The following is a 14,153-nucleotide window of genomic DNA, read 5'->3' as shown; positions in this document are numbered from 1 at the left end:
CAGGATCACAAAATCAAAAAAACAATGCAAAAAGGAAAATATGCAAAAGACAATGAAAACCACATGAAAAATTCACAGACGTTTACTAAAATGTTAACTAAGAGGGAAACTTTAAAATATCACATAGTTCAGGGATCTCTGAAGTTTTTGTGTTAGCCATATTGCAGCCTTTTTCCCTTTCAGCTGCAAGATTTTTTTTTAAAGTCATAAATGTTGAACAGTTGCTGTTTAAAAAAAATAAGGAAAAGAAACTGGATTGTTTGCTGCTCAACCAATCAGGGCACAGGGGGATAAAGGGGAGCACGAAAGGTAGGGCTAGGGCCAGGCCTCACACCAAAGAAAGCATTCCGCACTCCAACAAAGCCACAGTTTAAATACACTGGAGTATGTGTGCGCAGGGTGGGGGTGGGGAGCTGCAGAAAAGCCAGGGAAAGATCAGTTCTGCGGCAGATGTAGCCTTTTCCCATGCAGAATGCAAAAAAGTTTGGGAAGCAGTTTGGAGACTGAATTGGGGTATTTTGACTGTGCGTACAAAACTCAAGAATAAACTCGATGCAATATGAGGCCAGAACTGATGAAAAAGCCCTGTGCAGAAAAGAGCAAAGAATGCAAAAAGCCCACAGACAGACCAATTCTTGCTTACATTTTCCCAGGAAAACTGGACAATCAGAATTGGCTGGAAGCTTGATAACAGCCAAGGGGACAAAGTGTTAAAGACAGTCATAAGCGTCGTTTAAGTCAGGATTCAGAACACGGGCTGTATCCATATGTAGTTGACTTTTGTGCTGTAGCAATCAAAAACCTCCTGGATTGTCTGGCTCACATAGCAAAATCCTTTTGTTATTGACTACTGTACAGCAAAGAGACCACAATGTCCAAGGATAAACTAGCCATTTAGTTTAATGTGAGGCCAGAATTGGCTCACATGTGAGCCAGAACTAGACTGCACACATACACAGACAAGTTGCAGTTTTGTCCTCTAGGTAAAATGGAGCTGTTTGAAGTGGCTAACCAATTTTTTTAAAAAGTTATTAACACCGGTAGGGTGTGTGTGTGAGAGAGGGAGAGAGAGAGGGAGAGAGAGATCCTTGCATCTCATCTCATCTCAAGCTGAGATGCAAGCAATGAGCTCCTTAGTTCACCAACAGCAAGAGAGGCTTTTCCCCAAGCCCTTCCCTTGTCACGGACCTCTGCTGCTCACTCTTATTCACAAACTGGACCAGAAATGGTACTGAGCAAAGGAGGTACCCAAAGGAAGCTTCCCTGCTGGGGAAGAAGAGGAGGGCACAGGAGCTCTGTGCCCATCTCTCTTCTCAATTGCAGAAGCTGACTGACTTGACTTCGTGCAATTCTAGCCTCTCTAGTAAAGGGGGTCATCTCAGACAGCAAGCCTGGTCCATAGGAACATGTAGACTGCCTGGTCCCTCTGCATGTTGGCTAGCTGTTGAATATGTGGCCTTGTGCCATGGGGAAGTTGAGCAGTTAAGAAGTTGAGTCCATGCAGTTAAGCTAGGAATGTGCGTATGAACCAAGCCCTACCTCAAGATATAAAGGCTGTTTCCGACCAGTCTTTCTCCATGGAATGCTGTCAGGCTCTAGGCTGAGAAGGAACTCTGCAGTGACAATAAAGCCACTTTTCGGGTCTCTTCTCTTCCTTGCACTTGCTTTTTCTCCTCCTTTCTGCCCAAGAGCTCCTGCTGCCTTCCTTGCTCTCCTTTGGGAAACACCTCATTATCTTCAAATTATTTCCCTTGGCCTTAACTCTAGTCTGGCCTCTCTAATTTTTTTTATGGGACACCTTTTAAATTCTATTTATTTCCATTTTTATGGTCCAAGTCAGTATAGCCAATTTCAAAGATACATTTCAATAAACAACTTCAAGGCCTGGTCCAGCCTTTGTGCTGCTCCCGGAGCATTTTGGCAGGGAAAGGGTTAATAAAAGCATGCCAGTTCAGTGTTTTCACCTCTAAAATCCTGTTCTGCAGTGTCTTTAACGTTTACCAAATTTTTGTGAGCCTATCATTTCTTTAGTGTCCATTCAGGCCTGTTCCCTGGTGTTCCGGGAGCATTTTGGCAGGGAAAAGCATGCTATTTCCACGTTTTCATTTCTAAAATATTGTTCTCCAGTGTCTTTAACACATCCCACTTTCCGGTACCACTATTTTTTTTTTTTAGTAAAGAGTCCAGTAGCAACTTTAAGACTAACCAACTTTATTCTAGCATAAGCTTTTGAAAACCACAGTTCTCATCTGACGAAGAGAGCTGTGGTTCTCGAAAGCTTATGCTCCAATAAAGTTGGTTAGTCTTAAAGGTGCTACTGGACTCTTTACTGTTTTGCGACTACAGACTAACAGGGCCAACTCCTTTGGAACTATTTTTTTTAAAATGCCCGTTCCGGGCTGTTCCAGCTTTTACCCCGTCCCATAAACAACTTAATGGGGTAGGCAAATACAAATTTGAAAAGATTTAAAAACAGCAGAAATCCAATCCAGAGTTGAAGAAATGCCACATTCTTAATCAGAGGCATTACAAGTTTTGCAGTTTTGGGTTTGCCGGATCAAGCCCTTCCCTTCGCGCCGCCCTGATGACTTAAATCCTGCCCGGAGAGGGCTTCTAGTTGCCTCGCGGGAAGGGGGGGGGAGCTCCATCTGAGAGCTGTCACAACGGCCCAATCAGAGGCAGGAAAGAAGAGGCCTTTCGTCCAACCAGCATCTGCTTCCTAGTAACGCAGGCCAGCCTTTTCCTAGCCCAGACCGGCAACTTGCTCTTCCGGTCCGATGGGGGACTGGCCGGAAGTGGCGTCACCACCACCACCCCGCCTTTCGCGGTGTCCTGGGAGGAGGTGACGGTTGCGGTGGCGATGGAGCTGGAGCTGGAGCCGGCGGCCGCGGGCGGGCCTGGCGAGCGCTGGGCGCCAGTGGGGGCGGTGGCCGAGCCGGGCGGCGAGGAGGAGGAGGAGGAGGCCGAGCCGGGCTCCCCGCGGTCGCTGAGGGCCGAGCGGCGCCGCCTCCACTCGGCGCTCCTGGCCTTGGCCTCGCACTTCGCACAGGTCCAGTTTCGTCTCCGGCAAGTGGCGCGGGCCGGCCCGGCCCAGCAGCAGCTCCTCCTCCGGGAGCTCGAAGAGTTCGCCTTCCGCGGCTGCCCCGGATCCGGCCTGGGCTTCGGCCTCACGGTGGCGGACAAAGTCAATGGCGACCCCGAGGTGAGAAGCCACCGGCGGCTCGTTCCTTTAGCGTCCGGCCGAAGCTCCAGAGTCGGCGGAGGCTTCGCGCAGTGAAGTTGAACTTCGCCTCTGCCCCGGACTTCTGCGATGGCCTTAGGCGAGGCTTCTTTGTAACAGGCGGGCGGTACTCTCCTACCTTACCGGGCTGTTGTACCGGCTGTAGTCGTTGAAGGGCGCTGGTGAAGCGCTTTGAACGCTTGAAAGCGCCTTACAAATACCAGGCGGTGTTCTTTTCGCGTAGAAGTGAAAGGGGGCAGCAAAACCTTTGTCGGTGGAGGTGGGAAGAGACAAGACTCGCCAGTTGCGCTTGGTGGGTGGCCTTGCCGTGGCAGAAGACCGCGGGGCGACGTTCGGGGGTTTCCTGTCTCAGGGGTTCAAGGTGGCCTTGCCGACGGCGCGCGGAATTCTTTTGTATTAGCCTTATGTTCATAACAATGTGAGATATCAGAGCGGTGCTGCTGTCAGACCAGCATCTTTCACCTTCTTGAGTTTCATCCAGCGGCTAGCCAAATGCCCTGTGGGGCCAAGGAATGAGGCTGAGGCTTTCCCCTAATGCTTTCTTCCAGCACTGGCATTCAGAGGTTTGCCACCTCTTGCTTTCAGTGGGCATTGATGGATCCCTTCTCCATGAATCTGCGTAACTAATCATAGAAGGAGAGCTATCAGTCAAAGGGGGTGCTAGTATTGTTTATTCTCATGCTGTGGGTGTTTGCGGAAAGAGGAGTGGGAGAAGGTCATCTCAAGAGCGGAGGTGTAGATGAATGCATCAGTACTTACTACACGCCTCTAATAAGGATGATGTTTGTCAGGCACTGTTTCTGTGAGTCGCCTGGAGCTAGGTGTAATTTATTTATTATGCTTTTTTATTATTTTTCCAAGCAGCTCAGGGTTGTGTACATTTATCTTACTTGTTTTAGAGTATTCGTATTCTGTGTCTCCAGAAAGCCTGCTTGAGGTGCCTTACAGAGTAAAGCATGAGAACATAAGCACCATGAAAGTTGCAGCAGTTAATTAGCTCTTAAATGGCCATCTTGAGCTCAAAACATGAAACAATATCTTAACCGTCAGTCTCTGAAAACAGTTCTCAGACTAGAAGCAGGCTGGAAAAATGAGTTAGATCAGCTCCTTAGTAAAGCCTGATTGAAAAGAAAATTTTTAGCCTGCCACTTATAAGATAGTGGGGTAAGCTTCAGGTCTCAAGAGGAAGGCATTCTGGAGACGAGGTGCCACCACTGATGTCTTCTCTCTTATGGCAACCCAGCTCACCTCACTTCTGCAGTGGCACAGAGAGAAGGGTTTTGAGGAAGATTCTTCTTTCCCTCTCCTCCATTTTATTTTCACAAGAACCCTGTTAAATAGTTTGTTAGAGGAGACAGTTGGTATAGTTAGTAGACTGCTGGTCTTTAGCAGCAGTCTACTACTTTACCACCTTTTTGGTAAAGTTCAGGTTCCCTAAGTAAAGACTTTTATCATCTAATGTGAAGTCTTTATGGAAAGGCTTTGTTGACTTTTCTACCCAATTAACTGCTTGTTCCATGAGCACAGGGAACAGTGTGTTGCAGTCATTTAAACCTTAAGCTGCCTTGACCAGGGATTCCTTGATAGGAACTGATATTACATGCATTTATCATGGGAATGGGATGGGGGGAGGATTGGAGGAAGCAGTGGCAGGGCAGATGTCACGCTCAAGACACTTCTGTCAGGTTTGGACATGTCTAAAAATTGTTTTCTATGCACTGCATAAATCCTGGCCTAGAAAATGTTCCAGCCACATAATAAATGATACTTTATGCTTAGAAATATTTTTCAGCCCTCGATTAACGTGAAAAATAACTGGAGGGAGAGAGAAATTGTCAATTGGCCATGAAATCTAGAAATGTGCCTTCCACAATCAGGAACAATATATATTCTGACACAGTTGCTAGGGAATATGACTAGGAAGTAGACATTGCTATTATGTGTTGCTTGTGAACTTCCCTGAAGCACCTGATTGGCTGCTGTCAGAAAATTGGGTGGTACTTTATAAGCAAAATGGACTTGATTCACCCTCTGCTCTGTGTGGAGCTGCCCCTTAAGACAACATGGAAACTACAATTGGTCCAGAATGCAGCAGTCCAAGTACTGTTGGAGGCTAGCTGCTAGGAACATCCACTGCCCATGTTGAAACAGCTACCTTGGCTGCCATTCCTTGGCTGTTTCTGAGCTCAGTTCAAGGTGCTGCTCATGAGTTTCAAAGCCTGTCATAACCTGGGGCCCACATATTTGAAGGGATATTTGAGTTCAGTAGCACCTGTGCTCTCCCAACACCATTAAAACAATTTATTTACTTTTAACTCAGACTAACTGGGCATCCTCTTTTTATTATCTGTGCTTTACATTTGGAGGGGTTGGTAAGTGCTCTAAACTCTCTTGAGAAATAACCACAAGAATACATTTAATTGGCTTTTGCAGTCATTTAGAACATTAACTGGAACATGTGTCGCTGAAAAGCTCCAGTTGACTAAGGAGTCATTGAAGTATGCAGGCTACACTAGTGTATTTGCATTTTGACTTCATAGTGTTAGCAAAGTGTACATATGTTGAGTGGATTTGCACACCTGAGCAAAAACACATTTTATTTTCTTCATTTATACCCCACTTTTATTCCTGATGTGGACCTCCATGGTAGCTTGCAACAATCTCCCCATCTCCATTTTATCCTGAGAACAACCCTGTGAGGTAGTTTAGGGTGATATTGTGTGACTGGCCCAAGGTGGTTAAAACAGTCAACTGAAGCTGAACTCTGTGAAGACAGAGGTCCTATATCTGGACTGCGGGTTATCAGGTTTGGGGATCCAGTTCCCAGCCCTTGGTGCAGTGTCTCTTGAGCTGGTGCCAACAGTAAGGAGTCTGGGCATAATTCTGGATGCCTCCTTGTCAGTGGAGGCCCAGGTTACCAGGACTGTGTTATTTTATCTTCATCAGCCCAGGCAACTTGCCCCCTTCCTGTCAACCTGTGATCTAGCGACAGTGTTCCATGCAACAGTCACCTCCAGGCTGGATTACTGTAACTTGCTCTACACTGGGCTGCCCTTGTGTTTGCTCCAGAAGTTACAACTGGTCTAGAATGCAGCGGTGCATGTATTACATCTGTACTGCGCCAGCTGCTCTGGCTCCCAGTGCAGTTCCAGGTCAGGTTCAAAGTTCTAGTCTTGACTTTAAGGCCCTTAGCAGACAGGGACCAATATACCTATGGGACCGCCTCTCGTACTATATTCGCCAGAGGCTGCTCCAATCAGCAGACAAACAACTACTGGTGATCCCTGGCCCCAAGGAGGTTTGCCTTGCCTGAACCAGGCCCAGGGCTTTTTCGGTCCTGGCACCTACCTGGTGGAACTCTGTCTGTGGAGGCCCAGTCTCAGCAAGATCTGTTATCATTTCACTGGGCCTGCAAGACGGAGATGTTTCACCAGGCTTATGGGGGTTGAGGCAGATGAACCATCCAAAAGGCCCCTCCCAGAGAGGAGGGGGATATGTACCCAACCCTACACTGATTGCATTTCCAAAATGTTTATTGCGGTACATAACCAGCGCAAAACCAACCTTATTGTATTTTAACCACCCTGCCCTGTGGGCTCGAGGTGCTGAGATGTATGGTGCAAAATGAGCTGCCTTTTATGTTTAATGCTGTACCTGCATGATTGCTACCAATGTTTTTAAAAAAAATTTGTGCATTTTTGTTGTAAATCTGCTCTGAGCCTACTTGCGGGGAAAGCGGACTATAAATTGAATAAATAAATAAATAAAAGAAGGTCACCCAGCAAGCATCTGTAGTAGAGTGGGGATTCGAATCTGGACCTCCCAGATGGCTTTCTGAACTGATGGACAAAGCATGATGTGGCAGGGGTAGTAACTCATGTGTCAGTGCTCAACAGAAATGTTGCCATTTTGATGCACAGTTGAGTGCAGGTATGCAGGTTGCTCATGGCACCATTCTTTCTTCAGCTCTTGGGTATTTGCTGGATATGGAGTTAATTAAAAATGTCTCATTGGATCCTTGCTCTCAGTTCAGAGAAGGAACTGATATGAGGTGTTTTCTCCTTTTTTCAGAGTGAGCATGAGAAGCAGGAACAACTAGAAGCTCGGAAGGAGAAGCAGCGCGAGCTCATCTTGCAGCTGAAGGCCCAGCTGGATGACCTGGAAACATTTGCCTACCAAGAGGGCAGCTATGATGCATTGCCCCAGTCCATGGTCATGGAGAGACAGCAGGTGGGACTTGAAGCGCACAGCCAGACCAAATCCTGCCTTGCCCCTAAGTTGCCTTCCTAGCTGAGGGCTAGTGTTTAATTAGGGCAGGAATAGCACTATCAACCTATTTCCTTTGTGGCTTTACAGGTAATCATAGAAGAGCTGATCAAGAAGCTGGACATGAACTTGAGTGAGGACATTGCCTCACTATCCCCAGAAGAACTGCGCCAGCAGGTGGATGTTGCTGTGGCACAGATTGTCAACCCAGCACGTGTGAAAGAGCAGCTTGTAGAGCAGCTGAAAACCCAAATCCGGGACCTTGAAATGTTTATCAATTTCATCCAAGGTCAGTAGAGGCATGTCTTCTGCATGTTGTGGGCTGTGCCTTGAGGGGTAGGAGAAGGCCTGGACTGTGGATGTTTGGGGGGATGCAGGACAGCCTGATCTCTCTAGAGGGCTGATGATGGGGCAGTGAGATCCAATTCACAGGCATTATTTCATTAACATATTGTTATGACTTTCTGAGAGAGGAGTTTTCTCTTTAACAGGGACACTGCCCCCAGTCTTCACAAATTCTGTCACCATTGCAAGGGTGCCTTCTCCTTCTGAAATCTGACTCACCTGCATAGTTCCTGCTTCTTTTTCCGCCTCCCCCTAGCACAAATTGACCCTGAGCACGTGAGCTGCTGTCTCGTCTGCTTTCCAGCACCAGCCAATGCAGCAACATACAAGGCACCTCTGCCAGTGCATCTCAGCCTGTTCTAGCCAAGCAGATCAGAGCGGGGTACTATGCCTGACCGCCAGGAAGTGCAGGGAAAGGAAGTGGAGGTGGTAGATCACCTCTTCAGAACTGTTGGCGCTAGCAGGTTAAGGGGCGGGGAGGTGGCTCTGGCCGAAGAAAGAGGCAGGGGAGAGCAGAAGGAGTAGTTACGAAATGATAGGGAGCATTTCTTTTAAAATAAACGAATGGAAACTAAGAGCCCTTTTGTCTGTTTTAAAGCAATGGTCTAACAGTTAAACTGCAGAGCTGTATTTAAGACAAGCTGTTGTCTTCCACAGCTGTCAAGGACCTGCACAGGCTAACCCATGAGCTCCCCCAGGGTACGAGCACATGAGTAACCAGACCAATGGTTTTTAAAAAAATTATATAATTTATTGAATAGATAAACAAATTAATAAGACTATAGCCAGCAGATATCAAATGTCACACAGAAAAAGACAATAAAGCTAACTTTTTACTACCTAAGACTTTCCAAAAACCATCAAGTGGTGCCAACTTACATATAAGAGCGTGGTCTATAGCAGCAGATCTATCTGGCATGGATTCGGGCCTACCCATAAAATCTCAGGAACCTCTTGCCTCTGGGGCAATTCTACTGTTATAGTTCTTCACTCCCAGATCTAATCAGTGTCAGTCTAATCAGTCTTGAAATAGTCAAATATACATAGATCACAAATATACAAATTTCTCTTTGTATATAAAAGAGATAAAATAAGCATACATGTTATAATCCTTTATCCTAAATATCTTTGATCTAAAAGCCTTTTTAAGAATCTCCCCAAAGAACTTTTTGGAAGATTAGATAGTTTCACACAACCCACATCTGAGAGATTGAGAAGTCTTTGGGTGTGGCTATCTAATATACATTCAGTGATGTACAACCCACGTGATCATACCAAATTCACTATTTTGTCACTTCTGATGGCATGTTATGAGTTCCTCTTTGAGCTATAATAGACCTTTGTCGTGGAATGTGTGTTAACAAACTAAGTAATTATGAAGAACAAGCTGATGAGATTATTCTGGGCATAGATCTGAGTATTGTTACTTATCTCCAAAGATGAAGCAATGAGACCTTAATTGGAGGAGGGGGGACACGTATAAATAAAATAAAGCAACTGTCAAGCCTGCTTCTTTTATTCAACCATTTCAGACCAGGATCTGCGGCAGAATTCTGTCAGTTATACTTAGGAGAGCATTTCCTGAGCACAGCATGACACGGATGATCTATCACTCTTCCTCTAAGCTTGGAGATGGAGGAGGCGGTGGCAGTGGATTGTCCCTAAGTTTGTACTGCACTTTAAAGGCCCATCTCCGCATCAGGTGCTAGGTCCTGCCCTACTGGAGGAAGGTCATCATGGCCCAGTCAAATCTTGGGCCAACGGTTAAGACTAAACCCTGATGCTTCTGGACTTCTTTCATACATCTCCTACCATTATCTACAGCCTGCTGGACCCCCTTTCAGCATATAAAGAGTTTCCAAGTACAGCTTAACCGGGAGTGTCGCTGCCAAAATGGGTATGCAAGTCTTGACTTCCCTTTGTTTTGTGACTCTTGGTCTCTTTCTTGTTCTGGCTTTGCAGAAGAAGGTAGCAGCCCAGGCAAACCAGAGGATGGACATTGTAAGTGTTCCTGTGGAAAGGCTGGAAGACACACCTGTAAGCCAAACACTCGGCAGCCTCACAGTTACAACAAAGGTGAATAGCTGGGCAGGGCACTCATTCTTTCCTTACAGCAATTGCATTATTGTGAGCTTGTTTAAGTTCAGTGGTGCTTGAAGATCATCAGTACTTCTAATCACTAGCATCAGATTTGCAGGTGACATGAAGTTCTTTAGCATCAGGGCAACAAACCATTTTGTGTCTTTCCCATCTTGATCTGGGCTGCAAATACTGCTGGTATCAGATGTTGCTGCTTGATATTAAACCCCAACTTTGTAATCTGTGGGGTGTGAGTCTGTGGTTATTTAGGGTTTTTTGTTTATTTAACCTGTATGCTGCCTTTACTGCCAGCCATGGGAAAGGGGATGAAGGAGTTTACTGGATTTAGCCGTCAGTTCAGTGCTGAGGCTTCATTCTCTCCTTTTTGTATTCCCATGCCTGCTTGGCTGGATGACATGGGTCCTTCAAATTCCCATCAACCCAGTCCTTTTTCTAGAATCTGTTCCAGTACCAGAAAACAATATTCATCTCTCTATTTCCTCTCCACCAGCTAGCTGCCCATACAGGGTGGAAAAGTGGGTTCCTCTTGCCTACTCCATTATTGCAGCCAGGGAAACATTTCTTGCCACAGACTGCATGATTGACATTGTGTTTCCTCCTGCCCCCCAGTGGGGATGCTCCCACCAACTGTCCTCTTTCAAGGGAGAAAAAAGGCGACTTCTGAAACTTCCCTTTCCTAGACATGGTATTCAAAGGCACTCACTCTGTTGAGCAGAATGCTAGGGTCTTGGAGTTTTCGTTGCAGATCCAGTGGCTGACTGAATGTTATTTGGGATCCATATTCCAGCAAAAACCTTACAATATCCCTTTTGTATGGATCTGCAGCTTTCCATGTGCAGCTGCACATAGGGACCTCCACTGTACATATGGTTGGCATTGATTGGAGTGGGCTGAAATTGAACATATATGGAAGGGAGGTCCCAAGTTCAAAAAGTAGGAACAGTGTAGTATTGGTGCCCTGTAGGTGCCAGTGGTGCAGCGTTCTACTTTCCAGCAGGAGTGAATATTGCATGACTGCCAAATCAGCCCATACCACAGCATGTTTCTCATTATAGAGTGGATGTAGATGCCCTTGTTCTAGTGAATCTGCTCTTCTGAGGAATGTTCCTTTTTTCCCTCATTTTGCAGTGAACCCTGAAGATGCCCGGAGGATGCGAGACGCAGGACTGCATCTAATGCGGCGCATGCTTGCTGTGTTGCAGATCTTTGCTGTGAGCCAGTTCGGCTGCGCAGCTGGGCAGATTCCTCACCATCTGTGGCAGAAGCACCAAACAGACAGGGAATATTCACCCTTGGTGAAGAAGCTGGAAATGGCTGTGACACACGTGAGGCAGCTGGCCCAGAAGTTCCAGCTAGGAGAGCCAGAACATGTCATCAACTTCTCGGGGTTGCAGAACTTGGGCAAGTGGGATGAGCTGACACTTGCTGTGCGGAAGGAGCTGACGATTGCTGTGCGGGACCTGCTGGCCCATGGCCTCTATGCCCCATCTCCTGGCATGAGCCTGGTCCTGGCTCCGATTGCCTGCCTCCTGCCAGTGTTGAACTCCTCCCCTCAGGCCCTGCATCCCTGGGAGCTCTTTGTGAAGTATTACCAATCCAAGAATGGCCGTGCCTTTGTGGAGTCCCCAGCTCGTAAACTCTCTCAATCCTTTGATCTCCCAGTGATGGGTGGGGTCCCTGTCACACCCAAGCAGAGCCTGCTGTCAGCCATCCACACAGTCCTGTCAGAGCATGACCCGTTCAAGCGTAGCGCAGACTCAGAACTGAAGGCGCTCGTGTGCCTGGCGCTTAATGAGCAGCGCCTCGTTTCCTGGCTCAATCTCATCTGCAAGTCTGGGGCTCTGATCCAAGCCCACTACCAACCCTGGAGCTACATGGCCCAGACAGGCTTCGAGGGAGCCCTCAACCTCCTCAGCCGCCTCAGCAACCTGCACTTCAGTCTGCCTGTGGACCTGGCCGTACGGCAGCTGAAGAACATCAAGGATGCCTTTTGAGCAGCCGAATCCCCACCTCAGCCCTTGTGAGGGCAGCACTTTTAGCTCCAGCCCTGGAGGCCACCTCTGTTCTGTGCGCTCACAGGCACCAGTAGTGATTTCCTCTTTGCACAGCTGCTGCTGGCAGCCTCCATTACATGCCCTAAGCCACATGGCATCCCTGCTCATAATCTAGTAACTGTCGAGAGAACTACCCTAGTGCTGTGTGGAAGAGGCCTGTGGGCAGAATTCTCATGGGCCAGTCATTGACCTTCATAGTGGCACCAGTAAGGCTTAGCAGCAGCAGAACATTAAGAGTATGTCATCTGCAGATGGGTGTTGTATGACCAGCCATTAAGAACCTGTTTCTGCCCTGAATCCCATGGAGCTTGGGCAATACGGCTTCCTGAGGCATTGGTAGCATCTTCCTTCCGAGGCGTTGGTAGCAGAGATGTCACCCCTGGCCTGTATTAAAACTTCCCAAGTCTGAGCAGGGGGCTTCCTGTGCAAATGGCTTTGAACTATTGGACTCTCATGGTGCAGAAGCAGTCAGTGGAATGGGGCTTTGCCAGAAAACCACTGAGCAGTATGATGTGGGTTTTACTGGGTCTGCCTGAGCCTCGTGCTCACAGCTGGCAAAGAATTAGATGGCAGGATGCCACAAGTGGACGGTTGAATCAGAACCAGCATCACAGTGTGGTAGAGAGAGAGTGTCAGGTGATGTGAGAGAAAAGGGGATGACCTTTACTGCAGCCAGAGGGTGAGCCCTGGGATCTAAGGAGTCACAAAAAGCATGCTGGTCTGTGGGGGGGAGATGGGTGGAAGTGTCCAGCTTTATTCCCATTACAGAAAAGAAGCCATTTGAACAATCTCATAAGAAGTCCCTTGCCTGGTTGCTGGGTGCCTTCAGTATTGGTACGTCTGACGTGCTGTTGGGGATATTGTTTGTGTTCATCCTGATATCATCTATTGTGAAAGTAGTTAAGCTGGGTGGGACTACCCTCTCTCTTCTAATTTTCTTCTGTGGATCAGGCAGTGGGTTGTTACTAAAAACCTCAAACTTCCAGACACTGCTTGTTCCTTTTAAGGATGTAGTAGACTGAAGAATACATCAAAAGGTAATTGACACCAAAAGTTTTTCACCCCTTTGAACATAGGACTGCCAGTGCCATACAAAGAATCACAGCAAGCCTGTTACCAATTTCTAGATCCAGATACACTCCTCCTAGAACTCTACACTGTTTCATGTTTCTCAGAGGCCAGAGAAAAAGGTGAGATAAAACTATCATCTTCAGATCTTGATCTGACAGCCCAGCATAGAGGAGCTCCAGTGCTCAGCCATGCCCTTGTCTGTTGCGTGATGTCTGTATCTCTGCAAATAACTTGCCCTGTAAGATGTCTATGACTTGTTCTGCTCAAACCCCTCCGTTTAATGTAGGAGCCCTCCTGGGGTTGCTCCGTTTTGGTTTACATGCTGATGCGTTTAGGAAACTGTGCCCTAGTCCCTGAGGGATCTTCAATTTTAATAGTGTTTCATTTGTTCTAATGCCAGTTCAGTGTAAAGGAGAGTATGTCCATTGACAGTTTGTGTGTCTTGCTGGTAATAAATTATTTCTGGCACTTGTTCTTTTTTGTTTGAGAAATGAGCTTTTTTTCCTACAGTCTTTTTCACAACTGCTGAGCTTGCCTTCTGTACACTGTCAACACCGTACAGGTTGTCTTGGGGGTGAAACTTCTTGCAGGATTCAGAGGAGTCTGACGAAGAGAACTTGATTCTCGAAAGCTTATGCTACAATAAAATTGGTTAGTCTTAAAGGTGCTACTGGACTCTTCGATTTTGCAGGATTCAGTTAACTTTTGTTTTCCCTATGGAGTTTTGAAAAGCTACATATAACTAGGAAATTTTTTCTTAGCTAAGGTCCTTAAAAACACACTGCTTCTGGAGGGAACTCCAGTTGCCTACAAGCCCATATCCCAGAGAACTGAGCTCTGGGAACTGAGCCAAGTTTGCCTGCCTTGTTGTCACATGGGGAATGCCTCTCTTTTTCTCAGCAAGGAAGGAGGTGCTAGGCCTTCCTGCAGACCAGGGCCTGTGTCATGCCTAGGCTACTCTTTCCTTTGGAATAGTAGAAGAACCAGTGGATCTATCTTGAAGGTTTGGAAAGGGGGCCTTTGGTTTTTTGCAGGCCATGTGCAGGAACACTTCCAAGTGTGATGTGAACAGGCCA

The 14,153-nt window shown here is 47.0% G+C and overlaps 1 protein-coding gene across 1 annotated transcript; it reads left to right on the top strand.

Annotated features, from left to right (window-relative positions):
- The first annotated feature begins 2,848 nt into the window (after positions 1 to 2,848).
- RUNDC1 (RUN domain containing 1) lies at positions 2,849 to 13,551 on the top strand. Its single transcript, XM_054995457.1, has 5 exons — positions 2,849 to 3,202; positions 7,313 to 7,471; positions 7,598 to 7,796; positions 9,815 to 9,928; positions 11,081 to 13,551. The coding sequence occupies exons 1-5, from the start codon at positions 2,861 to 2,863 to the stop codon at positions 11,944 to 11,946; spliced, it is 1,680 nt and encodes a 559-aa protein (XP_054851432.1). The 5' UTR covers positions 2,849 to 2,860; the 3' UTR covers positions 11,947 to 13,551.
- The last annotated feature ends 602 nt before the right edge of the window (positions 13,552 to 14,153 follow it).

The sequence above is a fragment of the Eublepharis macularius genome, chromosome 12 (genome assembly GCF_028583425.1).
Source record: "Eublepharis macularius isolate TG4126 chromosome 12, MPM_Emac_v1.0, whole genome shotgun sequence".
NCBI classification, from domain to species: domain Eukaryota; kingdom Metazoa; phylum Chordata; class Lepidosauria; order Squamata; family Eublepharidae; genus Eublepharis; species Eublepharis macularius.
This window is presented reverse-complemented; position numbering and strand designations above follow the sequence as displayed.